At 43.2% G+C, this 27,770-nt stretch overlaps 1 protein-coding gene across 7 annotated transcripts in view; it reads left to right on the plus strand.

Moving 5' to 3' along the window:
- Nucleotides 1-1,312: 1,312 nt before the first annotated feature.
- The window catches only part of KALRN (kalirin RhoGEF kinase), a 513,163-nt gene continuing 486,705 nt past the window's right edge, over nucleotides 1,313-27,770 (plus strand). For 6 of the 7 annotated variants that reach the window (XM_082056725.1, XM_082056718.1, XM_082056719.1 and 3 more), the window contains exon 1: nucleotides 1,313-1,400. In XM_082056725.1, the coding sequence (XP_081912851.1) occupies nucleotides 1,328-1,400 (73 nt within the window). In that variant the 5' untranslated portion in view covers nucleotides 1,313-1,327. The remainder of the gene's footprint in view (nucleotides 1,401-27,770) is intronic. The other variant, XM_082056721.1, reaches the window with a different exon arrangement.

Here is a 27,770-nt window from a genome sequence, read left to right on the forward strand (position 1 = left end):
CTGTGAGGTGTGATAGTAACACTCCTGTTTCACAATGGTGTTTTGAATAGGTGGAACAGCAATATTTCTCCTTAAGCAGGCTGCTAGTTTTAGAGCTGTTATGCAATTGCAGAAAAATGAGGAGCTGGTGAGACTTCAAACAGGTGAACAGGAGAAGAAAGGAAAGTGCCCAAATGGCAAACATCTGTCTTTCTATCTATCTCTGCCTGTCTGTGCTTGAAATCTTGATCAGCTGGGCTCAGGGAATAATATTTAACACAGCTGCTAACAAAGTACAAGCAAGTATTCATTGCGGCACTCCTTTTGAGATAACAATTATTGTCCCAAATCACAAATATTGGAGCTACAGTAGAGAAAAAGGAATAATTTACCTAGTTGGATCGATGTCTGAGCTGGGACCAGGATCTTGGCTTTTCAAACTCCTTTTTTTTGGCTCCCTAGTCATCTAGAACTGTAAAAAAATGAAATATGAAGGCATACCTGTAACAACATGCAGTTTCACTGATCGTTTCCAAAGCGATCGTGCCCCACAGCCAATGAACAACAAAAAAAAACCCCACCAACCTCGAAACAAAGAAATGTTTTTCCCTGTAACCACACCGGTGTTCACTTTCTCTCCCCGAGTACCTGCCCAGCTGAGAGCCGTGGTTAGTCATCAGAGGGGAGACATGGCAGCGGTGCACACCGGTGATGCACATCAACACGGAGCGCACAGGGGTAGGAAATAAAAGCATCCACCCCTCCACTGGGCTGCCTTTGCCCGCACCTGTGCCCGCCCTACCCTGCTGGCAGCAGCTCGGCCCTCGCCCGGGGCGCGCTGCTGCGCGGGGCGGCCGCGCCCGCGGAGGGGCTGCCCCGGCGGCGGGGGGCGAGCAGCCTCCCCAGCGGCGCCCGGCCTGGCCCAGGAAGTGCCGGTAGGGAAGCCGGCGGGGGTGGCTGGCGGGGACCGGGCTGGGCTTGGTTTGGCTCGGCTGTCAGCGCGGCGAGGGGCAGCGGCAGCGGGGGGGAGCGGAGCAGAGCAGGTCGGAACAATAGCGGGTGGAGGGGAGGGGGCCGGCGGCGGCGGGGCTCGGCACCGGCACCCCGCCCTGGGCCGCGCCGCCCAGCGCAGCCCGGGGGCAGCGCAGCCCAGCCCCGGGGCAGCCGCCCCGCAGGCACCGCGGAAGGGATGATCCGGGCGGCGCTCGGCTGGACTCGCTGCTAAACGCGCCTCCATCCCTCCCTCTCTCCTGTTCTCCCTCCCTCTTTCTCTCTCTCTCGGCTCTCCTCCTCCCTAACTCACTGGATATTACCAGCCGCCGGGCTCGTCGCTGCTTCTCCCCCAGCCATGAATCCCGCCGAAGGGGCGGCGGAGGAAGGCGCTGTCCCCGACTCCGAGGTGGATGCTTTCTTCCGAACAGGTAGGGGAGCCGCGGGGAAGGGGCTGGGGCAGCGCCGGCCCTGCCTCCGCCGCGGGATGCGGGGCTGGCGGCGGCGACGCGGGCACCGCCGGCAGCGAAGAGAAGGGGAACGGAGGGGGGGGTCCTTGCCTGCCTCCTCGCTTTGTCCGCCGCAGCCTCTCGGCTCGTCCGTGCCCCTGGTCACCCCTCCCGCGCCCGGAGGATGCTACCGCGGGGTTGCGCTCCCGCCGCCTACCGCCTTGGGAAGGGACCGGCTGGGTCCCCGCCCCGGGCAGGCACAAAAGCCCCGCGGGGATGCTCGGGGAGAGCCGCTGCCTTTTCGTCCCCGCCGGAGGCTGGGCCCCGCCGGGTCCCCGCCCTGGCAGCGGCGGCGGTGGCCGCCCGGGTATCGGCCGGTATTTGGAAGGGGAGCCGGTTGGCTGTCCCGCTCCGCCCGGGCGAAGCGCCGGGCGCTACCCCAGCCGCCCTCGGGTGCGCACGGCGGGCGGAGGCGCCGCGGGTAGCGCTCCCCGCAGCCCCGCTGCCGGCCGGGGGTGCTGACCGCGCGGGGATGGGCTCGCAAAGTATCTCCGGGCTGCGTGAGAGCCGACTGTTTCGCTCTCCTGTTTCAGAGGATGCTGAAGTGCAGCAGAAGTGTAGCTGGACTATAGTAGAGCGTGGTGTGGGGCCTTCGCTAATGATGTAGTAGTTAATTAAATTCTCTGGGCAATGGGTACGTGCTGGGGTCCACACTGCACTACCCATTTGTGAGGCAGTGTTCGTGTGGGAGCCCTTGGCTCTGAAACATGGCTTTGCACAGGATCAGCATCTCAACTGAAACAACTGGTGGTCTGCCCCCCTTTCTCTCCATTCTCCCCCTGACAAAATCTTGAAGTATTATAGGCTTCTTGGTAGATTTTTAATTAAAAATTGTAAAGGATTAAATGCTTGTTTCATAAGGGGATTGACCCTTTTAGGCTAGAACTGACACTTATTCACACAGCTGTTTGTCAAGACTTCGCTTTTCAGCTGGTTTCTTCCTTTTACCTGCTCATTAGCTGAACACAGTGCTTTGAGCTCCAGTTACAAAGAAACAATTATGCAATCACCAAAACTTTAAAGAAGTAAAATCTTGAAGGCCTGCAGCAGCTCCCTGCTATGGTAGACTGCACCCCATTTATGTGAAAACCCTTTGATCTGGAGGATAACTATAATAAGGTCTAGCTGTGTGTATCTTGTGATCCACGAGCCATTAAGCCATAGGATATTTGCCTGTTGATAGCCTACCTGGTTACAAGCTAATTTCCTAAGTCTCAACAATGACAATTTTTGTGTTGTGGTTTTGGCTTTTCTTTTAGAAGAAGTAACCCACCAGTTTTCCTTTGAAAAGGAACCTGTTGATTAAGGTTCTCTCCACTTTATTTCTCTCTGTTCCCTTCTTCACCCAAAGCTGAATAATTTCCCTGTGACTCTGCCTTCTTAACATAAGCATGTCAGCAAAATTAGTTTGGAAAAAAGTAGTCCTAAATGTGGAAAAAGCTCAGGGAGCCACATGACTAGGCATTTCTCCCAGTCTGCCTCATTCACCTGAAATATCACCTGTAGATATGTGGAAACTGTTGTCACCTCTCCTATACATTTAACCTGGAAATTTCAGAAAGTCTCCTAACACTTCTGCTTATTGAAGAAACAAAATCAGAGGAACCTGGGCCTGGAAGAGGGATGCTTGGGCCTCATCTTTGCACTGATGCACATATGCTTAGACAATCCCTGATGTTTGTTTCATCTACCTCAAGCTTCCTTGAAAGAGATGGCAGAATACTTGTTTCTGTACTGTTATGTAGCATCCTGTGTCCAAAAAGATGACCTGGGGGGGGAAAAAAACCCAGACCTGTTAGAAATTCATCTTGATTGTCAGCTGTTGCAATAGCCAGGCAACACTGAGGAAAAGCATGTGAGCAGGCACAACTCGTGTGGAATTGCACTGTTGGTTTCTGGTGTTGTCAGTGCACTGTTTGCTGCTGGGGTTTGTGCACTGCTGTTGTACCTGTCTGAAGTTGGTTTTAATGGGTGGCAGAGAGAATGGCTCTTGTGGGGCTTAGGAGAACAGCTCTAGACAGGATGCAACTGATTCTCCCACTCCTCTTTTGGGCTGTCAGTGGTGATCTTGCCTGAGTAAGGACTGTGAGGTAGGATCTGATGTGTGATAGCTGCAGAGTTCTGCATTAACTTAGCATCATTTGTCCCTTGATGTTAGCCTTTTTTATTTTATTCCTTCTGTCCTGATTTGTATTCTGGATTTGTAAAGCATAACTCTTGTGGCTTACATGCCACCTTGTATTCACATAAAATAAAAAATGAATCTATGTCGTTTAAAGATTAGCTGCTCCAATAGCATGGACATACACTGAACTGCCTAAACTCTTCCTAAATTCATATCTACTACTTGGAAATGCATGAACTCATTATTATCAGTTTAAAAAATGGAGTCTAAACAACTAATGTCTCACTCAGAGGCTTTTAGCAACCAGCTGGGCTTTGCACTCAAGCGGGAGGATCGACAGGCTGCTCTCTGGTACGGGTAGAGGAGGTTGGTGCTGGGGATGGCGCCGCACACTGAGCAGCTCCTTCAGCAGCACCCAGACACCCGAGGTGGCAGTCCCTTATCAGCCAGGACAGCTGAGAGAGCAGATCTCTGAGCTGTATCTGGAAAGTAAAACTGAAGGAATTAACACAAGGTAATAAAAAGAGCGTCTGTTCTTGTGCTTGCACTGATGAGAACTAGGAATGACTTTTAAGAAAAGGGTGGATTTAACACCTGCATGGTTGATGCTGGCAGTCAGTTAAACCTCCCTGGAGACAGGCAGGGTAGGGGCTATTCTAATTTTCACCATCAGATATGTGCAGAGAGTAATTCAATCTTCTTTTAGAGAATCACTCCCATGTAATTGGGATAAAAATTAGCAGGCAGAGGGACTTTAAGGGCAGGAATGACTATTGCAGTCTCCAGCTCTGATTTCTGGGATAACACCAGCTGCTGAATTGAGGCAGTAATTTCTGTGTGATGTCTATCTTTTCTGTTTGAGCTCATGTTTGATTAAGAAACAAAATCTATGCCTATGTATGCCTTATTAAGTTTCGTGTGTTTATTTTGGGGACAGATAAAATATCAGCAAGTTCTCTGTAAGTCTCAGTAGTCTATATTAAATGTGTACCAAGACTTTTATATTGCATGGAACTAAATCCAAATAGTTGTTGTTTCAAACATAAAGTCACTTTGTAAAGTGTACAGATGATGGGTATCCCTTGGATACAGACACAGGGGGAAAGCTTTACCTCCATGCCTAAGCTGCAGGAATTTCTGCAGCGTGTTTTGGAAGCAAAGGTGAAACATAAGGAAATCCTTTACCAAAATTTTAAATATTTATAGAGGTCAGTGACAGAACAGTTTAGCAAACTACCAATTACTGGCAAGAGTAATCATCAATATTTCTTATCCACTAGCAGGTAGAGTTTTATTTTCTAATTTATTTTTTTTGTGCACTTAAGTGTAACATCGATTATGTCTGATATGAAGATACTGACTTTGTCATCAATACTTCCTGTGAGTGAATTGAAAATTGATATTGTTCCATCTCCTTTGACTAGGATGAATTAATCTGTTTGCTTTTTACTTTCTGCCAGCCAGTTATGCTTCCAGCATTGTTCATTTGTGTATGAGTGACTGACAGCTCTGCTACTAAATAACTTTAAAATGATTGGCAGGGGCCAGGCTGTTTGATCAATAGATGTGCTTGAAATGATGTCTGCAGAGAAGTGCTCCTCGAGGTTGATGGAATCAAGTGTCTTCTTGTAGAGCAGATAAATTGATTCAATCGAGATGTCGCTGGGGAAGAGGTGTTCAGATGATGCCTGGCTTTCTCACCTTGAGACTTCATAATTTATAAGGCCTGGTCTGGTAACATGTGCTGATAAAGACGGCTCTGCTGTAGGAAAGACTGCCAGATCGTGTCTACTGCTTGGAAAGCTCCTGTGTTTTTTAAGGTGATATTGTTAATTAAAATCCATGTCACTCTTTGGATGTTTTGACCTCTGACCCTGTCAGGAATATGACTTTTGTTCCTTTCATTCCTTATTGTCAGATGTGGGTGTTTTTTTTCATGTGATTGATTCACTACATGTGGGGACTGAGATCCTCCCAAGTCTCTGTCACCAGGTGCTCCAGTGCATGGGGGAGGTCTTGTGGCTCTGCCCTGCTGTTGTCCCATCTCTTCCTCCTCAGGACTCTTGGAAGGAGCTCTGCTAGCCTGGGAATTGGCATGTAGACAGAAATGGGGCAGAACCTGCTGATTTGTGGCATCTTGTGACAAAAGGGAAGGATCTTTTGTCGTCTGATCCTGGAAGGGAGCAATTTAAATTGGTGATTTATGTTCAAAAGAGTGTTTCTTTGCTATACTTCTTCCTTCCTCCTCACTCAGAAGTACATACAGGGCAACAGGGGTGACATCTGATAGTCATTTACCATGTATTTCTTCTTGATGAGATTGCATTGTGTTACAGCCCAGTAGGAAGATATTTATTCTATTTGATATGAATTCAATTAATGCTGAACAGAATGACTTCCAGAGGAAGAGGCATTTCACATCCAGCTTCTGTTCAGAACTGGTGTGTACTGAAGTTCACAATCCTTGGTTTGCAGGACAGGGTGCAATAGGGAATGTAAACTTATAGCGCAGGCATTAGTAAAGTGCACAGGCAATGCAATGAGGCTTAATATGGTACCTGCAGAAGTTGTGTGTGTGTGGGTGTGGGGAAAGCTGTTGCCTGTGCTGTGTTTTGGGGCTGAAATTGAAAGAAGAAAAGTGCTATCCCAAAGTCATCAAAGAGGAGCCCTGTATAGCCCTCCTAGTGCTTCTGTGGAGCATTTTGCACATGGCCTTAGATGGCAATGTATGTCTTGGGATGATGAGCTGTACAGATGCAAGTAAGCATCCAGCTTGGCCAGGCAAATGTAATTATTGCTGTTTTCCACCACCTACCTCCCATGCTGTATTTTACCAAGTCTCATAATAACAACCTGCTGGGGAAACATGAGGTTTTAAAAATGGGAGCAGCTTTGATGGGTTTGGTGGGGATTTTTTTCTTGGTTTAATTTCCAAGCACACCCTTGTATTAAGAGCCTGCTGGGGACTCCTCTGGCCAGACAGGTGCTCTGGGCCTCTTGAAGTCTGGGGGTGAAGTATTCTGTTGTTTCAGCTGCTGTGACCTTATGGTCCCTAGGAAGGTTGGTTATGGATGCATAGCAGCTTTATTGCTCCATGGTGACATGTATGGTACAGTACCCAGTAGTATTTTAAGTACTTCATAGTTATGTCAAAGAAAATACTTACGGAGTATTAGGCCTTATAAACCCATAGTGCTCTGCATTTTATGGCTGGAACTTAAAGTCATGAAACAACTTAGAGGTATTCGTGCTTTTGTTTGATTTGGACTGGTGTCCTGCTTTTAATATTTCATTGGATAAACAACTCCCGTTTTACAGCCTTGCATGGCACACGCACCCTGTGTTTAACTGAAGGGACTCTGCCACTTGGGGAATTTTGCCTAGTGAATCTAGCAAGAATAACAGTGAATATTACAATACATGTGTTGCAAAAGAAAGCTGGATATGAAAAGAGAGGTCAAATATGATTGAATGGAGAACCTTAAAGTGTGGAGGGCTGTAAAATAAAGAAATCATGGTATTCTGATTTTTTTTTTTTTCCCCACTTGTTTTTGGGACAGTTTGTGTTGCTGTTGACTTAAGAGGAATTGTTTGGGAGTTTTCATGGATGTAACTGAAAACAGAACATGGCCCAGACACCACAATGGCAATTGTAAATCTAGGTTCAAGTCAGTCACCTGTGTGTGACTGTGGTGTGCTGAAATGGGATTTAGAGCATTTTGTGCTAAGAATAGAGTAGTATTTCAGCAAAATATTTAAGTTTCCATGTCGTATTTTGGATTTCGTTCAGAATAGGCCCAGTATTTGAATCTACAGCAATGACTTTCCTCTATTGTAAGTTATTGCAGAAGTCGTTACATATGTGATTACTGTGGAATAACATTAGTTTCAGTGGCTTTTCATTGGTTTTATTTTGAACTATTCAGAGAAGATTCAAAGTAGTATATTAAAATTATGTATGTTCAATGCTGGAGTGTGAAATACCATGTAAAATATTTATTGAATTATAAACAATTCCTGTTTCCTAATCAAGAGCTTAGGAAATAGATTTGTTTCTACTTCTATATATAAACATTTTATTTTATTTATTTATTTATTTATTAATGAAACTGATTTCATTAACTAGTGCCCAGAATAAATTGTGGGTTTAGTTCTTTCTTCCTTTTCAATGTGTGTAGCTTTGTTACTAAAATCTAGGAGTGTTTTCTGTTTCTTCCAAATTACACAATATAATGACTGAGAACATACAGGTACATAGGCCTAATTTGTCACACTCCCACTTCAAGGCAATAAATTGCCTTTAAAACTAAAAATGAGATTTCTCTTTTTTGTAACCTTAATTATATGAACCAGCATTTCAGTGTCACTGATGGAACAAAACTACCATAATTAGGCAGGCTGTAGGTTTTAGCGTAAGGTCACATCATGCTTTGCTGAGAATAATAAGAGGAAATGATCTTCAATTTAACATCTCGGTGACTGGCAGACCAGCTGCTCTGGTCATTTCTGTTAGTGAAGTGGCCTTGGGAAAAAGGGTGAGCGTGTGTTGTTTATGAGAAAAATGAAATTAACCTCGTTGTGTGATTTGTACTCATGTGGACTTAGTGTAGTTTTTGGGGTTTTTAAATTACTTCTGGTGTGTGTGTGTGGAATAAGCTGTGCTGAAGTGGCAGAAGACCTGCCTTGAAATAAAAAAATAATTATTCCAAGGAAAGATTTGACTCCAAGATGTTACTCCTTTCTGGGGATTGTGAGCCTCTCTTTGCAAGGTGAGTGCTTGGTAAAACAGTGAAGGCAGGAGGTCAGGCATGCTCCAGAGCAGCTGGGATGTGAAGAGTGGTAGTTGGCCCAGGTTGGTTTATTACCTGACATTAGAATATATATATATATATATATATATATATATATATATATATATATATATATATTGAAAAAAAGCTTTGTAAAGGTTCCCTGGTAATATTGATGCTGCTGGCATGGTTCCTGACTCCTGGAGAGTGCCCTGGTGCTCCTGCTGTTTTAATAGCAACTGGCAGCCTACACTGGGAGCAGCATCATCAGCTGGAAACAATAGTGTCTGATTCTTGTTTGTCAGCCAGGACAAAACCCCGCTGCTGGGCTGTGGTGCAGGAGAGCCGGCTCCCTTTGTATGGCAGCACAGCCATGGCAGATGGCTAATTGGACATGATAAACCACGGGGGCAATGGGGGGGAAAAAGGAGATCTGCAGGGATTATCAGCTTGTATCCCCCATGTTAGGCAAAAAAAATACATTTTAAAGATTTTATTAACTTTAGCTCTTTGCCATGAATATATCCTTCAATAACGAAGGAAGGAGATGCTCTAACTAAAGTCTTTCCTTAGCTGATGTGAAGTCCACTTTATTAGCTGGGAGCAAATCATATTACTGTATGGGAAGGTAGGCAAATGCATGGCCCCCAGAGATGCTGGCATGGCACTTAGGAAAATTAGCAGTGCATATTTTTCACCAGTCTTGTAAGTGAACGTCAGACTGTTGTGCCAAACAGCATCCAAGCTGAAAACAAAGAGCTTTGCAGCAGTGTTTTTCAGGAGTGGAAAGTTACACTCCGCTGTAGTTTGTCTTGACACAAATAGATGTTCTTCAGTGTTGAAGCACTGAAAAGCTAAGCTGATTAACGAAGAGAGAATTTATTTATTTAAATGTATTTTACTAGACTTAATGGAGTATACACTGTGAAGCCAGAACCTGAGGCCCTTGTGCAAACAAACTTTTGCTTATTTAAAACAGCTTAGTGAAAAATGGAATGGAAGTCTCAAGGTTAGGACCTCAAAAATGATCAGAGGGCTGGAACACCTCTTCTATGGGCACAGACTGAGATGGTTTGGGTTGTTCAGCCTGGAGAAGAGCTTCAGTGGGACCTTATTGCAGCCTTTCAGTGCTTCAAGGGGGCTTACAGGAAAGATGAAGACAGACTTTAGCAGGGCCTGTTGTGATAGGATAAGGAGCAATAGTTTTAAACTGAAAGAGGGGAGATTCAGGCCATACACGAGAGAGAAATTTTTTATAATGTGTGTGGTAAAATATTGGAGCAGGTTGCCTAAAGAGGTAGTGGATGCCCCATCCCTGGAGACATTCAAGGTCAGGCTGGATGTGGCTCCGAGCAACCTGATCTAGTTGAAGATGTTCCTGCTCATGGCAGGTGGGTTGGAGTAGATGACCTTTGAAGGTCCCTTTTGACCCAAACCACTCTGTTTCTAAGGTATGTACCAGTCCCAGGTAGTTTTTGGTGTGAGATGTGTAGGCTTAGCTGGTGGCTGTGGGCTGTGAGCCCAAGGCTGTGCCCACAGCCAGGTAGCAGCAGGTAGAAGTTCATCCCACGGGATGCATTTTAATTCTTTTTTTGCTCCCCCCTAGTTAAACAGCAAGTGCAAGCACACCACAACTTTGGGAGTAATTCAAAATTTTTGTTCACCTTCCTCTGTCCACAGAAGAGGCTGAAGAAGTGAGGCTGAAAGGGGCTCATGTGCACCAGTGGCTGCTGCAGTGCTTTGTCATTGCTGGCTTTAATTCCCTGTTTTGTCAAATGGTATCAAGTGCCTAGAATACTTTGCTGTTCTAGTGTCTCTTGTAATAATAATGTTATGGCATATAACAGATACGTTTAAATTGTAGTAAAAATAAATCTGCAAGAGGTTAAAAATAATAGCTAGCAAAAAATATGCAGTACTCTGTGGAAGCAGATTTACTTTCTGTGGAAATGTCTGGACTGTGTTTCTTTTCCACTGTTTACTACTGTCTTTTCCCACGGGACAAGTTTAGTGTGAACTCCAGATGAAAAGTTTCAGCGGGTTGCCATTGGTTTCAGCAGGCCCTTCAAGTGGTGTACCTGTCAGTCTGTGTGGCTTTTGAAGCTATAGGTACAGGAGACCTTTTGAAGGATTGTGGGTGGATGTAATGAAAGTTTCAAAAGGGCTGTCTTCCTATAGGACCTACAATATTGTCATTATGTTACGATGGTTCTCTGCTAGAGTTTTATTTGTATTATTGTCTCAGTCAGTGATTAGTTGCTTCTGACGCAGATGCTGTGTGAACACTGGACAAAATGATGATCCCAGCCATCAAGTGCTTATGATAAAAGCTGTCAAGTGAATTGTGAATTTGTTGAACAGAAGGCTTGTCTTTCACTTTGCTTTGCTTTTAAACATGTCTGAAGGACAAGCCAGAGGAGTTACAGAGTCTAGCGCTGGGTGTGGAGCAGAAGGAATAGATGAGAATAAGATATAAACAGAAAAATAGGGAAGAAATGAGAAAACTGTATGGAGACTTTAAAAATCCATGGAAGATTGCAACAAAGTTATCTAGGAGAGCACTTCAGAGCTGAAGAGCACTTGGCTGAGAAAGGGGTCACAGCCTGCATCCACCGTGGAAGGGATGTGGGGAAGGACAGAAGCCAAAGGAACTCGCAGAAATGAGACACTAAGTGGTTTGATTGGAGTTGTAGCTTTCGGAATGGAAAGCCAAAGGTAGGTTTTCTGATACTTCAGATAAAAGCAATGGCAGACTTTGGGAACACAGGGAAGGGAGGGAACAGGTGAAGCCTATGCATGTACCACACTCAGAATGGGGAAGGCAGCTATAGGTACTGCAAAGCACAGGAGAAATAACAAGGTTTTCTCTTCTAGGAGATACCACTCAGCATCAAAGACCATTATTATCACACTGCAGTCTTTTAATGGTGACTGCACCAAATGCCTGTCTTGCTCTGACTCTGCAAAGAGAAGACATTTCCCTATGAAACAAAGACACAGAACCAAAGTCCTTGGATGTTTGGCTTCACATTTAATGCATCTTGCTCATAGAAATATGTCATGAAGAGCCAGCCTCCTTAGATCTGACTGTCACTGTGTTTGCAGCAATTTAACTTTCCTGCTCTGCTCTTCTGTGCTGAGGCAGAGAGTTCAGAAGTGATGCTAATAGAGTCAGTCTGAAGCACTTGGATAAATCTAGTCCAAAGGAGCAAGTCAGGCCTACCGGGTAAATAGTAATGATCTTGTGAGCTTGGAGGACTTAGATCTATGGTGTGCGAATCTCCAGTTAACAGCTTGCTCCTATTCAACTCAATCCTGCTTGAAAGTTACCTAGGGTATTAAATAGGTCAGCTGTCTATTACAGGTTCCTGCTAGTCTGTATTCTGTCTGTTGCTTGAAGTTATTTATCAAATTCCTGGTGAGATGGTCTTGAACTATTTGAGGCCAGGAGAAAGTTGTTAACACTGGCTTGGTTTAAAACACCTCTAGTGCTAAAACTGAACAGAGGGAAAATCCTGCTGTTAGATGAGTTCAGATTAATTAAGTGATCTGTGTGGTAATGGGAGTTCATAAAAAAAGACACTTCTCAGCATGTAAACCCTTATCACGTGATTTTTTAAAAATTTTTTTAAAAAATAATTGCTTGTCTTCATCATTGAATTGTGCAGCAAGTTGTAACTGGCAGCTTGGACATGTTTGCTGTGATTTGGATTGATTTCAGTGCTTAATCCATAGTGTTTGTGCCTAGGAGCCTCACAATGCTCATGTACAATAGTTAAAAACCAATGGTTGGTAGATTTTTGCTTGGGTAGTCAAGGGACAGCTTGAGGATGATCCACCTCAGAAGTCAAGCAGGGCTTGAGATGTGCAGGATGAACAGTCATTGTTTTGGTTGGCTCAGCCATCCTCAGCTCCCCTTGGTATGCAGTAGTAATGGAGATAATAGTAATTGGAAGTAATACTCAGAATAATACATCATTTCAGAACACTTAAATAGAGTTGTGTAGAACAGGCAAGTCTCATCAACCCATCTATAAAAAGGGGATAATCAGACACAAAGCTGTAGTAAGTAAGGTTTTCTTGAGGTCATACAGACTTTGTGTATGTTTTCTGGAAAAACCCACGTCCTGGTGGTGGAGCAAACCCTGACAAAGCGCTGCATGGTTTTACCTTCTGTTGGCAAGTCAAAGCCTGGGAAAAGCACACCAATCCCCTTTTACTGTAGGATTGTCAAAAGTCATGGCTGAAGTGACAAGTGATATCTGGGAGATGTGCAAACACTCAGTTCTTCTTAAACCACTTGATAAGGGTGCTTATATATGGATGCAGGTGACCTACTTCAGACAGGTTATACATCTTGGCCTTAGTCCTGGAAATGGGATTAACACACCTTGCTGATGTCCACACCAACCAGTCAAAGGGTCTTAAGATTTTTATTACCCTGACCCTATTTTTAAATATATGTAGGTCAGAGCCACATCTGGTATAAAAAATGGCCCAATGCCAGTGGCAGCAGAGTAGCTACAGTAATTTACACAGACGGAGATTTTGGCCCATGTTCAGCTCACAGACTCAGGTGAGGATGAGGCCAAACACGACTAGCAGCAGAGTAAGGATATTTCTAATTTAATGTGCTAAGATATCCAGATTATTTTGCATATCACCATGGTACCTGAATGCTGACAAAACAAGGCACTGAGCTCTGGGTCTGTTCTGCTTGCTGTTTGGTAGGGTCCCCTGTGCCTTTTTTGTAATGAGCGTGCTGCTGTGAAAGTTACATCTATTAAATGCAAAATGTAAGACAGATTTAATGACATGCTATTAAAAAGTTCCACCTACCTAAAAATGCTTTGCTTTCCAGCCCAGGTTTGCTAATATATTCCACATTTCACAGAGATCTCTTCATGAAGAGAATGCTGTCAGAAGCCATTTACAACTCTGATCCTGCTTTTGTTGTCTTTCACGAGTTCTAGATTCCCTTTCGCTACAGAGACAACCACTCTGCCGTGAAGTTAATGCTGTGGATGTCTCCCATGGGTGCGTTAGTTACTTGGGGCATGGGAAGGTACCTTCTGAATTGTTCCATACAGCAGAGTTTAACAGATCTATAAACATAGTATGTAATTTCCTTTTCTTGGTCTCATTTTTCCTCTTACTTTTTCCTCTTGGAATAGATCTATAATAGCAAATGTAAAACCTGTGTGTCACTATTCCAAATGGGGCCATTTGCTTAATGTGGCATTGTCCAGGGCAGAGTACATACTGGTGGCCTTCTTAAGAGTGCTGAGTTGATTGTGCATTCCACCTGTATTTACCAGTAACGATCCCCAATTAACATGTGAATGAGAGAACTGTAATGAGTTGTAATTAAGTGCTACTCTGAAGAGTAGTTTTCACACTGAAAAGAAAGTCACGTTTCATCTTCCTGTGGGAATATATGGACAAAGGAAAGTTTCCTTTTTGGAAGTTATCTTTGTATTTCTGTTCTTTAGAGACAGAAGCTGTGAAATGTATAGCACAGGCAGTGTCACCAGTCCGTGGAGTGCAGAGGCTGGTGCAATAGCTCTCTCCTTCTGTGAGTGCCACTGTCCCCCCATTACACCCCAGTCCAGAGCACAGCCCTTACCTTTTGCTGGCTGTAGGTCCCCAGCAGGAGCTTCTTTTGGCTAATCTGTACCTGGAAGATTTAAGAGGGAGCAAACCTGCTCCCTGGCTCTGTCTTCTTTCTAGGTGTCCCCAATCCAAGTGGGCCTCAGTTGTGTAGAACTCAACAAGACAGTGCTATGGGGGGGAGTCTGCCACTCCTTTTCCTCTTGTCCTACTCCTAGGGTGCACAGTGCCCTCTGCAAATAAAATAGCTGTGTGTCAAATGGACAAGATAAACTCCATACAGATTAAACTGAAACCTTGAAACTGATAGGATAGCATGGAGAGCAGACTTAAGGTACCTACCTAGCAGGTGTGCAAAGTGCACAGGCTAACAAAGCAAGACTAAGCTCTTTTTTTTTTTTTTTTTTCCCCTATCTAACATGCAGCTATGTTAACAGCTGCAGCTAATGACTTCTGAAGGGATCTTCTCTCCTGGCTCCCTTTTTGCTCTTTCAATCTATGTATGTCTTTTCCCTGAGAGCTGTTCCAGGAACTGAATTAAAACCTCCCTAGTTATTACTTTTCCTTTTGGTGTGTGGACACCCTGCGAACGGTGGCTTGGGTAGCAGCCTGAAGTAGTCAGGTTTCAGAGGAAGCCAACTGTAGCAATCTATTTTTAAAAGGTTACTTTGAATTGGATTTTATGACCTGATTTGAACTGGTGTTGGGCACACACGTGTTGTGCTCCCGCAGACTGAACCCACAGGAGCCTTACTGCTGTTTTGCCACTGCTATCCTATCTGCTTTCTGTATTGGACAGCAACAAATTAGACTCCACATCCTCTATCCTGCTTGTCTTGTGTGCTGATAGTGGAGAGCTGCAGATCTTTTGTTTGGGAAAGCAATGCTATGCTTGTCATATTGTGGTGTCTTGGCTGTCCTGTTTCCCTTCAGGTGCTGGGAGTCCGGAGTTGGTGCTGTCATCTTTTATGAAACACTATTACCTTTTTTTTTTTTAAAAAAAAAAAATTGACATCAGTAAAAAATGATTTAAAAATCCTCTGTGACCGAACAGTTTATGCAGGAGTTTACATAAGTTTAATCCTTAACTTTGCTATAGAGTTACAGATACAGGAGCTATGTAAGACCTTAAGCCACCAGTTACAAACACCCATACCTCTCAGCTACAGTAAATGAAACTTGAACAACCTTGATCCAGAGAGCCAGGGGCTGTTGCAGCATCAGTCCCTGATGCCTTATCTGGACACATCCTTGCACAGCTCCTCACAACATCAATGGCACTTTGGTAGGCACTGGCCTGCTCTTGTATATCTCCTCAGAAGAGGCATTCAGCATGTAGGAGTGAATATAAATCTTGTATTCAGTCTCTTGACGCTGTCTCAAGATATCTATTGTGTAATTCTTAACAATATTTCCGTTGTGCTAAAGTAACTTGAGTTTATTCTCAATCCAGAAACAAATGGGAAAGCTGTAATGCATTGCTTTGGATTAGGTATTGATGCTAGAGAAAGCTGTCTGTTTCAGTGTCATACTTTTACACATGGGGAAGTAAATGAATGTGTTCACTTGGAAGTTTAGGGCTTGTTACAGAGGTGTTTATCATACTGTTGGGACTCTGTTGATAAATGGGATTTTTTTTAGACAAAAAGCTCCATGGATGAGTAGGTGCTGGTGGCTCTGTTATTGAAATCCATCCATCTGAACCCCTAAGAGACATTTAGATTAACTGCACTTTTTTTGAAGTTAAGACTTGAGGTTCACAGTTTTGAAGCTATTGATGGAATCTGCTGAACAATTTCTGGCAAGTAAGGCTGACTAGTATCCTGGCCAGATTCCTCCTGGGATAGCTATAGTTTTCCCTTGCTTTACTGCCTTTCTACTCTGAGGTTATGCTTTGCAATGCTGGTGTGCATGAATCCTTGCTGAATTTGACTGTATGAATTGCTGCATTTTAGTATTGAGAAGTAATTTGTATCTGTGACTCTTCCATAGGGCTTTGGGGTTAAGATCCTGCTATTCTTAGCACCTCCACTGTCCTTGCATAACCTCTCTTGTTTTAGGCAAGGTAAAACAAATACAGCCTCTGGCAGCTCTGTGTTAGGAACAGCACATGCAGACACCATGTCCAGGTACCCCATCCTTCCCGGCTGCTACCGAAGCTGTCCAGGAACACAGACACGGGCTTCCCTTGCGTCACGTCCCAGCCTTATGCCTCAAGGAAACCTCCTCATGTCTTCAGCTCTTCCTGTCCAGCTCATTGTTTAAGATGGCAAAGTGTGTCGTGGCCCTGCAGCACGAGAGGAGTTGTAAAATGTGAAATTATGTTATTGTTGTTAAAGAAGTTTATAAGCTGTTAAACACCATGTGTTGACCAGGCAGAGCTTTCCAGTTTCCACTGCTTGATAAGAGGCTTGTGAGTGAACACCTGCTGTGTGCAAAGAAGGGGAAAAGCGGGCTCTGGTTGTCTCCAGTGTCCCAAAATGGATGGTTTTTCTGGTGCTGGCTGCAGTTGAGAACTCAACATCTCAGCCCTCTTCTGCTTTTTGGTGTGTAGTGTTTATACATCAGGGTGCAGCAACTGAATTGCAAGCTTTTTTGACTGGAGCTCTTGAGCTTCTGCATCCATAATTTTGTTGAGGCTCCCTTAGGTAATGCCTGGTGTGCTTTACCTGACAGATAGTTTGATCAATATTTCTAATGGCTTACTTTGTTGGGGTTGGTGTGTCTAGGTGCAGCCAGCAACCTTTGTCTTGAAGTTGTAGGTGTCCCCAAGCTATGTTCACACATGGCAGCGTTGCAATAGAAATGCCCCAGCAGCAAGGCTGTGTTACAGGGATGAGTGTCATGTCCCTGTAAGATAAGACAGTTGTGCCTTTTGGTGGGAATCATAATTTGGATTCTGGAATCTTATGTGCTAGAGCAGCATCTTTTACTAGGCTTTTCATTTTATGCATCTCATATTTTCTGGTCCATGTCAGACCTGAAGGTTCCTCAATTATTCTTGTTCATCTTAAATATCAGTTATCCCCTTGCTGTGAAAACCGATCTGTTGCAGAACAAGCTTGTTTTTCCTTTGCGTTAGAGTAATCCTAAGAGAAATGACTGCTGCTGTGAAAATCAAAACACTTGGTCCTGTAGTTCTGTGTTCCTCTTTTCATCATTAAAGCTCTCTGTGTTAGACTGTGAGCAGCCTGCATCATCATCAGCTTTCCCTGCTGCTGGAACCTGCAGTGAGACCATAATCCTGCATTTGCTATCACAGTGTCTTCCCTTACGGTGTGATTTTTACAAATCAAATATTGTACTTTCTCTGCAGGAAAAACAGCAACAACGAGATAGGCTGCAAATAGCAATGTTAGCACAAGTAAGCAAGTATCTCCTTGTCTGGAAGTGCTGGACAAACAGCAAGTTGATTTTCACCTTGTAGTACCAAGGTTGTAGATAAGTATAGTGGATAATGCAAAATTCAGGAGCTGAAGGTCTTGCTTCTGCTGTGCCCTACTGGATGACATCAAGCAATTAGTGTTATTCTGTGCCTCAGTCTCCCTCTGAGCAATGAGTAATTGGCTGTGGATGAAAAGCCCTATAAAATGATAACACGTAAAGCAGTGCCTATAACAGTTAACACAGAACACTGTCATCATCTCCACTTCATAAATGTGAGGAACCGAGGCAGAAAACGGTTTGCCAAAAGCTGTTGATGTAGTTGGGGCGAGAGTCCTCATTAGACCCTGAAGCTGCAGCCTGCAGCCTTCATGCTGCCCGTCACCCTTCTGCCCGCATCCCAGCACCGCAGCGCCAGGCAACTGCACAAGACTTGGGTGTATGGAAAAGATTTTAGGTTTGTTCCTTTTGCTGTTATGGCTGAGTTGGAAAAGTAATAAATAAAATGGTTTTTATCTAGGAAAAAAGTTTTAGAGATCTCTGTTTTTAACAAGAATAGTACAAAGTATATAGGACAGCATTGTCCTAATTAGTTTTCTGTGAAAATTAACAGCCCCAGAGTTCAACAGGAACAGATTTAGGCCAACACAGTGTCTTTGGAAAATTCTCAGGATTTTTTACCCTGTCTTTTTGAATATGAGCTGAAGCTTCAACATCATGGAACAACCTCTGAGCAGAGCTTCACTCTTCATTTAAAATATTCCCTCTCTTTAAAAGCCAGCTACTTGGTGTAATTTGAATCTGTCTTATTTTAGGATACATATTTAGTATCCAGCTAATTTTTTCTCTCTAAAGTCCTTGGATAGCAAGTCCATTAAAAAATCTCTGTGTTGCCAAACCAGTTTAAGATATTTGGAGCTTCAATTACCTGCTGAACTCTTAAAAAGTAATTTGGTAATGAAAGCAGTGAATGCATTCTGCAGTGTTTAAGGGTTGCTTACAGAGATACATGGTTTTGGCTGGATGTCAGATAAATACTTTTATGCTGAAGCATATGCGCAACCATTTTTTTTGTTTGTTTGAGTGGATCTGAAGAGTATAATCCTTCAGAACATCCCCAAACAAATTCTGGATTACTGGATTCTTTTACCTAAGTAACATCTTTCATCTCTGGATCTTGATATATTTTACTAAGCCAAATATGTTCAGTCTAACCAAACTTCTGTGAAGCAAGAAAATGTCATTTCCCATTTCACAGCAATGTTAGCCATCAGGAGGACATGACCTGGCTCACATGTCAGGCTGGTAGCACAGGATGCTGGAAGATGACATGAGATGGTGTGCCTAGGCAGAAACTTGGGGAACAGATTCTTGGTCTCACTATTCTTGACCCTGACTTGAATGTTATCCAGGACATGGGGCTGATGCCTCTTGCAGGTGAAGAAAAGAAGGACGCAAAACTGTTTCCTTCTCACTCTGAGCTCCAAATTATATTTGCATGTGTCCCTTGGGGAGCTCTGCCCATGCCTGGGAAGCCAGGAAAGGGCTCTGGTGTGTGAGAGAGCGGCCAGCGCAAGGGGAGAGAAAGAGCTGAGCTGCCTTTCTACCATACAGGTAACAAATAGCATGTTTTGTGGGAGAGAAGCATCTGAGCTCTTCCAGCATACTTCCATTTTAAAAATCATCTTTCTAGAGTTGTATTGTCTGAAACAAATACACACTTAGCCGTGGCTCAAGAGCTGATTGAAGCCATTCCCTGTACTAAGAGATGCATATCTGTGTCTGGCTGTGTAGTATTAACAAGCCAATCTTAGTTACCTTAAAATGAAGAATTTAGTTGAAAAATTAAGAGCACTAGTACAAATGTTTTTTTTATTGTCATAATGGAATCTGAAGCTAAGTGGTGTTTCCTGTGAATCATATCCTAACTTTTTACACTACATAGTTCATCTGTGACACTGAATGCAGCCTCATATGCAATTTTTTTTCCTGAGCAGTATCTACAGCTGTGGCCAGATGTGCTTCATGGCTTGTGGCTGAGCTGGGTTCAAAGGCTCTGGATCCAAGCCAGGCTCAAAGTGGCTGGGCACTGTCCTTGCTGCTGCAGGGTGGGTACCTGCAGGTGTAGCTGCACGTGCAGTCATTCTCTAACCCAAATCAGTCAAAACGATCTGGGTTAAAGAAAACCTTTCATGCTTTTAAATAGTAAGCCAGCCTGGATCATTTTGACACAACCGGGTTAGGGAGCGACTGTGTACAGATAGAATGACAGATTGGAGGGGGCGGTAACCCAGCTCTTCTGCAGCTGAGCTGCAAGTTGGACCACAGGCTGAGTAACGTGAACTGTGGGTGTGTTCAGCAGGCCGCCCTGACTTTTGTTCTGTATGATAGCCTTGTTTTGTAGGAAATGATAAAATTGTCTAGAGGGCTAGAAATGCAGCTGATGTTTCCCAGGTTGACCTCTGATTATCAGTTTGAAGCCTGCCGTCTAAAGTAGATGTGCACATATCTTCCTACACGAGGGACTTCTAGTGGCTCTTTTTTTTTTTTTTTTTTCCACTACAGGCAATTTAGAGCAACATCAAGGTTCTTCTAAACTGCAATATTTTCTGGGTAACAGCTGTGATTTTTCAGGTGTTTGTGCACATGTCTGACACATGTAGTCTTGACATGAGATGCTTCATGAGTTTTCACAGCCTTGTAAACAGGCTGGTAAGGGACAGATACAGTGAAGCTTTCTGCAAAAAGTGAGTAGAAACATTCAAGATTTTAGTTCACAGAAGACAGTATAAAAATCCCTGTAATGCTACAATGGGCAAGTTTTGTAAATATGTGTGTTTGACATTGGACTAGACAGTGATCTCATTGATTTCTGCTGTGCTGAGACTCAATTACTCTGGTTTAACATCAGTGTGCATGAGTTCAGCCTGCTCAAGGGATGGATACTTTCTCTTTCCCCTTGGGTAACTTGTTGGCAGTGGTTATGCAGGTCATGTCCACATGCTGTGACCTGTCTGCACAATAAGCCACCACTGTGTCACTTGGCAGCAGACATTTCCAAGATACCCTCAGCTATAAAACAGCATCTTCTCACCCTGTCTCCCCTGCACAGTAGCTACAATCCCTGTGTTCCCACAGCACACACACCGGGTGCTGTGATCCAGCTCCTCAGCGAGACAGCATGTTCTGGCCAACCTGTGACCTCTTTCAGTTTCTGATGGAGGCAACAGTAGCGGAATCCTATTTTGGTGCATATGCTCATTCAGAAGAGTTGAGTATCCATATGAAGTGAGGAAGCCATGCTGCTGTGAAGTGTGTGGTGCCTGATGGTGAGGAGGGGTGCTCGGGCCATTGGATGGGGTGCCCATTCCATTGCCTTCAATAGTCCCATCTGGTGCATGTTGCAGGTGTGTTGATGATGGTGTATGATAGCTTTGTGTCTTCTAGCCCTGAAGCTGGTGACAGCCAAAGAGAAATGACTTTTCCTAGTTGGTGTTTTTTTTTTTTTTTTTTTTTCAAATACATTCACAGCTTGACCCAGTGCTTCCCCGGCTCTGGCTGACAGAGGCAAAGTCTGTCTTTCAGCTATCTTGACACCTACTCGTAATGAACAGACCTAGATGTTGTATGTTTTCCTGGGTCACTGAATGCATGTCATTCACAGAAGAAATACAATATCTTTCATCTCAGCCCATCAGCTTGTTTCTGTTGGTTTTAATTTTGTTGTAGTCATTTAAAGCCAGTGATTTTGTCAATAGGCATTATTCATATGAGGAGAAAGAAATTGATTCATACTTGAAGCACGCTCCCTTGTGCACACATGACTGTAGCATGAGGCAACAGCCACAAGTACAACCCAAAGGGCTGACATTGCTGCTGTGCACCCTCTGGGCTCAATTACACCTGTGGGGATGAGATGTGAAATCCACAGCAGTGCTCAGAACACCAGTGGGGCTGAGCAGTCCCTGAGCGGAGTCTGGAATCAGCTGGTTGCATTTGGCAAATCTTCATTTTTCTCCTGTGTTATGAGCATGTGCTCTCCCAGTCCAGGTCCTCCTGCTTGCTGTGGTGAATGCAGGGACAAGCCTATACCCAGCCCACAGGCTGTCTTCAACATTTTGGAAAACTCTGTGCATGAATGGTTTATTTCTAGAAACAAGTTTAATTGATGCAAAAACACAGGAAAAGCTGCATCCCAGATGCTTTTGCTATGATTTGGTTGTGTTTTCTGGAAATACTTGGCATTCATAGCACTGTCTGGTCTCTTTCAAATTATATACCTGCCTGGAGGCCAGGACTCTGTGAGCTCATGGCTTGAGCTGGGATTGGCTACCTCTAACCTTAAACTGTGCTTTTCTGCAACAACTGTCTTCTATTTGTAGAATTTCAGTCCAATTTCATGGTATTCAGGCTGTTTCACTTACCATTTCTCATGCTTTTTCCATGCTATCTCTGCCTCCCAGTAGTGCAGTGGTCTCCACATCATCTCATCCTGAAATTTCTGGTGCTAACAGTAAAAATGTCCATATTTATTGATGGTTTCAGGAAAAACCTCTTCAGCTTTCAGCTGGAACAAACCCTCCAAAACCCCAGATAATTTCACATGTTGGAAAAAACCACCAATAACTGAAAACTTCTATCCTAACCTTCTAAGAGGTTTTCAAACAGAAACTTTCAGTTCATGAGTAGTTTGCATTTTCCAACAAAAAAGCTTTTTTGAGAACAAGTGGCACTTTCCTTTGATTATTTTGCTGAGTCAAAATCATATTTCATAGTGAGAAGAAAATTTTGCTGGAAACTCCTTGTTCATCCCTCTTCGTCTAGCTAGTTGGTAAAGCATCTTCTAAAAAAAAAATTGTTTGCATCACCAATAAATTACCATGCTTTAATATTTACATTTTAAACAAGGCTGATAATATATCGAAGAAACAAACAAGCAAGTAAGCCTGGGACCTACACGTGCCAGAGTTAATGGAGCTGTCAGCTCTGTTCGTGCCATAGCGATTGATGGGTGCTCTGATGCAGTTGCCTCTTCCCTCTCTCTCTGTCTTGTCTGCATGTTAATGCCTCCACTTGTTGAATAATGATGCACTTTAATACAGATTTGTCTTATTTTTGTCTCTGAGCACTGACAGGGCTGGGGTTATGTCTGTGTTTCTCTGAAGTGCTTGGTGTGTTTCTGGTCAATCGGAATATTTCGGCAGGAAGAATTTTACCTGGAGATGAGTGTGCCTCTGCCTTAGAGGAGCACCAACCAGTCAAACCAAGTTGCCATGTTGTATTTCAGTGAACCTGCAGTACTAGTATAGATAGGGTTTGTATCTCAGAGCCGTCGGGGATTGCGTGGATGTGTGTGGATATACTTGGCATTTTGGTGTGGATACAGCATGACAGAGACATGGGTCAGAGGGTACGAGGAGCACACAACGGGCTATTGGTTGTCTGCTTGCAGAAGTTTCCCCAGGCAGCTTGCAGGGGAGCCCCTGTGTAGAGAACAGACAGGCAGATCTGTGCCTCTGTTGTGCTCCTGTCTGCTCCTGAGCCAGCTTGTGGGACCTGTGTGGATGCAACCAGCAGAGTTCTTCAAGATACCCTCGTGGATGCACTGTCCAAATTAGATGTTATGTGATGTGATGGTTACTTGAATTTTTTGCTTCATGTACAGGCATGTGAAGCTCATGTGAAAGCAAAGTTTCTCTCTGTGGACATAATTCCTTGTGAAAGATATTCATAATGCCTTCAAAAGAGCCCAGAGCTTTTCCTTGTCACAAAGATGCTCCAGATCACTATTTATTCAATTCCCTGTGGGATGAGGGCAGATAATCTCCCTGATGCAAATGGTTCTTTGGTTTGTCCTGCTAGATGTTACTATCTCTGATATATAGTTATTTATGGTAGGGCCAGCTCAGCATGTTCTTATATTTGCAAGCCCTTGGTTACATCATTAGCAAGAATAAATATCTTAAAAGACAAGGACAGTTTAGAGGTCTTGGGTTAGGCATAGCAATTTAGGCAGAAAGGCAACTGATGCTCTGAATAGCACATAAAAAGACCAGAAACTTAACAACATGGGAGGAACTGGTCTTCAGGGACCTGTGCCACCAGTGGATATGGAATAGTTTCAAAGACTGCTGAAAGACCTCAAGATATTTGGATCAACTACTGCCTGTATGATTACAGCATGGGAGGAGGGTGTATAAGTAGAAGGAAAAGAAAGGTTCTCACAAAATGTAGTTAGTTCCCTGCGTCTGTTTATACTTTATTTTTTAAACTTTATTTTGGGAGTCTGGTGGGTCAAAGAGGTCCTGGGGCTGCTGTCTGTGTAGGATGCTTGGAAGTCAGTACATCTAAGAATAAGTAATTATTTTAAGATAACAATTTGCCCTTCCCTCACTTATTTACTTCAAAGCTAAGTCTTGAAATAAAAGAATAACACCTGCTTGCATTGACAAATATTGCATGAATATACAGTGTATGGGGGGGGCGGGAAGGGACGGGGCAGAAGTAGCAATTTACCACATAGCTGTAGTCAATTTATTAGCTATTTGGAAGTCATAAAGTATGACGGTTCCAGAAGGACAACAGAAGCTGAAGTTTGCAAACTCTGCTCCCTCCTGCTCTCCAGCAGTATTTATTCACCAAACTGTGCAACGTGCTGTTAGCCACCAAGGTGCTTTGGGATTTCTCTCCCTGGCTTGCTTTGTTTCACGAAGGGATATGGAGCTTTCATCCCTTCATCAAACTACTCTGGAGAGGTTTAGTATTGCGAATATGCCGGTTCATGGTGCAGCTGTCATATTCCTGCTGCTCAAGCAGAAATTTATGGCAAGGCAAGACAGATACATGTGGTGTTGGGTTATGAGACTGACATATTTGCTGTCACGTCTCATAGCAGTTTAGGTGAGATAAAGCTGTTTTTTATTTATTTTGTCATGGAGTGCAAAACTTGAGCAGAACTAAGCCATGTTTAACAAGTAAATGGAGCCTAATTTTCTTATTTGTATGAATTTGGAGTTTCCCCTCTGATTACAGATTATTAAAGAAAACAAAACCTCACCTGGATGATTCAGAAGAAGGAGGCAAGGTACAAAGCAGTGATAAACACAACCTCCAACTTGCTGGGGATGGCATCCCCACCCTCACTCGGAACAACATGAGTGGTGCTCATCTGCAATGGGGTTATCTCAACTTTATTGAAATTGTTTTCACGTGTGAATTGTTGCCTTCCTTCCAGCAGCTGTCAAAATCCTGTGCTGAGTAACATCTCAGAGCTGTCTGATCCTGCTGCAGGAGGCCACCCGAGCCCGGTCCCCCTGGGAGTCTGTTCCATGTGTCTGCTCACACGGAAAGATGAGCTGTGCCACATTAAAGTGAAGCAATTAGGGAAAAAAACCTGGAAATTGGCTTTTAAGCCAAGATTTTGAGTAGTTGCTTTGAAATTCTTAAGTTTTCTGGGTCCCACTCATAGTTTCTAAAGGAAGTGTTTAGAGACCACGGCTAGTCCACACTTTTGTGCTGTTTTTTGTTAGTATTTGCATTCTGAGGTCATATATATAACTGTTCATGTCAGAAGCTTTTGCCTTAAGCAAAGAGTTTCCTTCTTCTCTTCTGTACCTTCACAGCAGATCCCTGTGCCCATAATCTGTCTACTGAATGTGATTTAGGATGTCTAAGAGGAAAAGTATATTTTCCTGTATGTATGAATGAATTTCTGTCTCTGAAGTAAAATGTGAAGAGTTAAAAGGAAAAAAAAATCAATTTATTATGTAATTTCCTCTACCACTTTTGTGTTTTCTTTGAAAAATGTAATCCATATGACACTTGGATGTTACAGTGAATTTGTTTTAAAAATCTTACAGGTGATTCAAAATACTTATTACTTTCTTAATAGGAAAGTGGAAAATCAGTTTCTAGAGTATTCTTGACAAATGTCTTTTTTTTTCCTCTCTTTTTTCCTACCTCATGGTTGCACTTTCTTGTCTAATTTATTGTACAGCTCTTTAGAAAAATAAATGTGTCTAGGAAAGCTGGGTTTATTTGCTCTGCGCCTGGCTTGGTTATCATCCAGGCTTACTTGTGTTTGAATAGTTCCAGCTTTTTAACTTGTCTTCACGTCCTCTTTGTTTCTATGGGGTGAGTTGTGTTAATGCTCCTCAGTGCTTCTTCATGTGTTTCAGTATTCACACAGCAGGGCTGGTCTGGATAGCACAGTGTAAAAGCATGGGCAGTTATTGGCCTTGTCCTGGGAGGGGGAACAGAAATAATTAAGAGGAATGCTGGACATGGTGCTCTGGAAAAGCAACAGTAGGAATGGTAGTATCTTTATTATCATGGCTTGCAGAAGATGTGGAATATAAAACTTTTTTATTCTAGGAGTTTTAGTTTTGCGTTAAAAATCAAATATACTTTTTTTCTTTGACTTGTTGCACTGGCATGACCAGAGCCATAGAGAGAATGTTGAACTGGTTTTGGCTTAAAGCATCAGGAACCATGCTCCATCCCTCAGGCTGGGATGATTCCTTTGGTTTGCTTAGAAGAGCTGGCAATAGTTACAGCCTCATCTACCCTGGACATGACTTACATGTGCACATTGGATTGCCTTGGCACTAGTGTATGTTCTGCCTTTACCATGTTGCCTGGGTGGCATGATGTACTGCTGTGAGCTGTCTTTTGTAACACTTAACTTCATTCTGTAGGACTTCTGCCCAGTGTATACTTTTTTTACCCTTTGTTGCTCTGTGTATAGATCTTAAATGATAATGCTTTTTTGATGCAGATACTCAGCCCTCTGAAAAGGAGACCACTATAGTTTGGTTCAGTATAGATGTCCTAAAAAGGAAAAAAAATCATTGCTTTGAAAATCTTGACATTCACTGCTATTTTGTGCTTAATGGATTTCTTAAATGCCTTTGTCTATAGAGGAACCAGAAATTGAATGTCTGCAATATTTGCTTTTCTATATTATTTGTATATTTTTGGTACTTCAGGAAGAAATTCTGGTACTGGGAAAAAAAAAAAAGCCTGATATGTGTTTTCCTGCTCACCTCTGAAGTTGTAAAGCTCTGTTTAAAACCTGATAGTAAAATGTGTTGAGCATCTTCTAGTGCCTTTGATTGTGGATTAGCATCATTTCATACTGTGCTTTGGGTGAAGCATTTTATTCTTAGCTTTCTGAAGGTTAATTTCTGCTTTACCTAGGGTATTTAATCAGGTATTGCAGCAGTTTATGGTTACCTGTTGTTTTTTCCCTTAGAACAACTGGAATTGTTGATATCTGAACACATTTTAGTAAAATATGAAACCTCACTGCTTCATTCACTTGGCTGCTGAAGGGTATGTGTGCTGGCAAATTTGCTACCCTGTTTCCTCCCAAATAAGACCTACCCTGAAAATAAGCCCTAACTTGATTTTTCAGGATTTTTGAGAATACTCAAAATAGATGCTCTACTCCAAAAATAAGCCCTAGTTACAGTTCATTTAAAAAAAAAAAAAAAGGTCAATTTAAATAGTGTCCAGGCAGCTATACATGTAAAAAAATAATAATTTTTGGAGCAAAAATTAATAGAAGACCCTATCTTATTTTTGGGGAAACAGGGTGTATTACTGTGAGCCTTTGGTAACTAACACACTATGTATCACCAGTTCATTAAATAAAACCCCCAAATCTGCCCAGTTGAGTACCTATAGTAACAAAAGTATTATGAGTACCAAATACTGCAAGTTGTAAGCAACACAGGTCTCTTCCTCACCATTGTGAAAATGAGTTTTGGTACCAGAGCCTAATGGGTGCTTAGGCTAAAGATTCAGATTTCAGTTCTGAATATTAGACATATGAGTACATTTTGGACTTGTATATGAGTTGAGACTGCATTTTGGAGAAGGGCAATAACACAACCCTCTGGTTTCTGCAAATGAAGTCACTTGTTCAAGAATGTGCAATAGGTGTCCAATGTTAAGTGACCAAGATGTTGGCAGTAGTTTGGCAAGTAGTTGGCAGAGTGTGTGGGATGCAGAACAACTTATACTGGTGGCAGCTGGAGCACCTCTGTGCTCACTGTGGGGGCAGGACTGGTGCAGAGCAGCCTGTGCTGGTGTGCTGAGTGCTTGTGCAGCACAAGCGATGAGGTAGTTGTGTCTGTTCTGAACAAGCAGAGAGACAGAAATACTTCTGGTCTGATTCATTAATAATGGCATGTTTGAGCTTCCTCACCAAATAAGGCTGTGGTAGCAACAAAAGGTCAATTTTCTGTGACTTTTGCTATCCATGGCTGCTGTTATTGCTTAGTTTGGTGATCAGGTGCTGTGATAGAGCAGTTCAATTAATGTCTCAGATATGCAGCCAGGAGCCAAGTGCAGAGAAAATTTAAGATGGAAAAATATGTT

The sequence above is a fragment of the Streptopelia decaocto genome (assembly GCF_964273445.1).
Source record: "Streptopelia decaocto genome assembly, chromosome: 6".
In the NCBI taxonomy this organism is placed as follows: Eukaryota; Metazoa; Chordata; class Aves; order Columbiformes; family Columbidae; genus Streptopelia; species Streptopelia decaocto.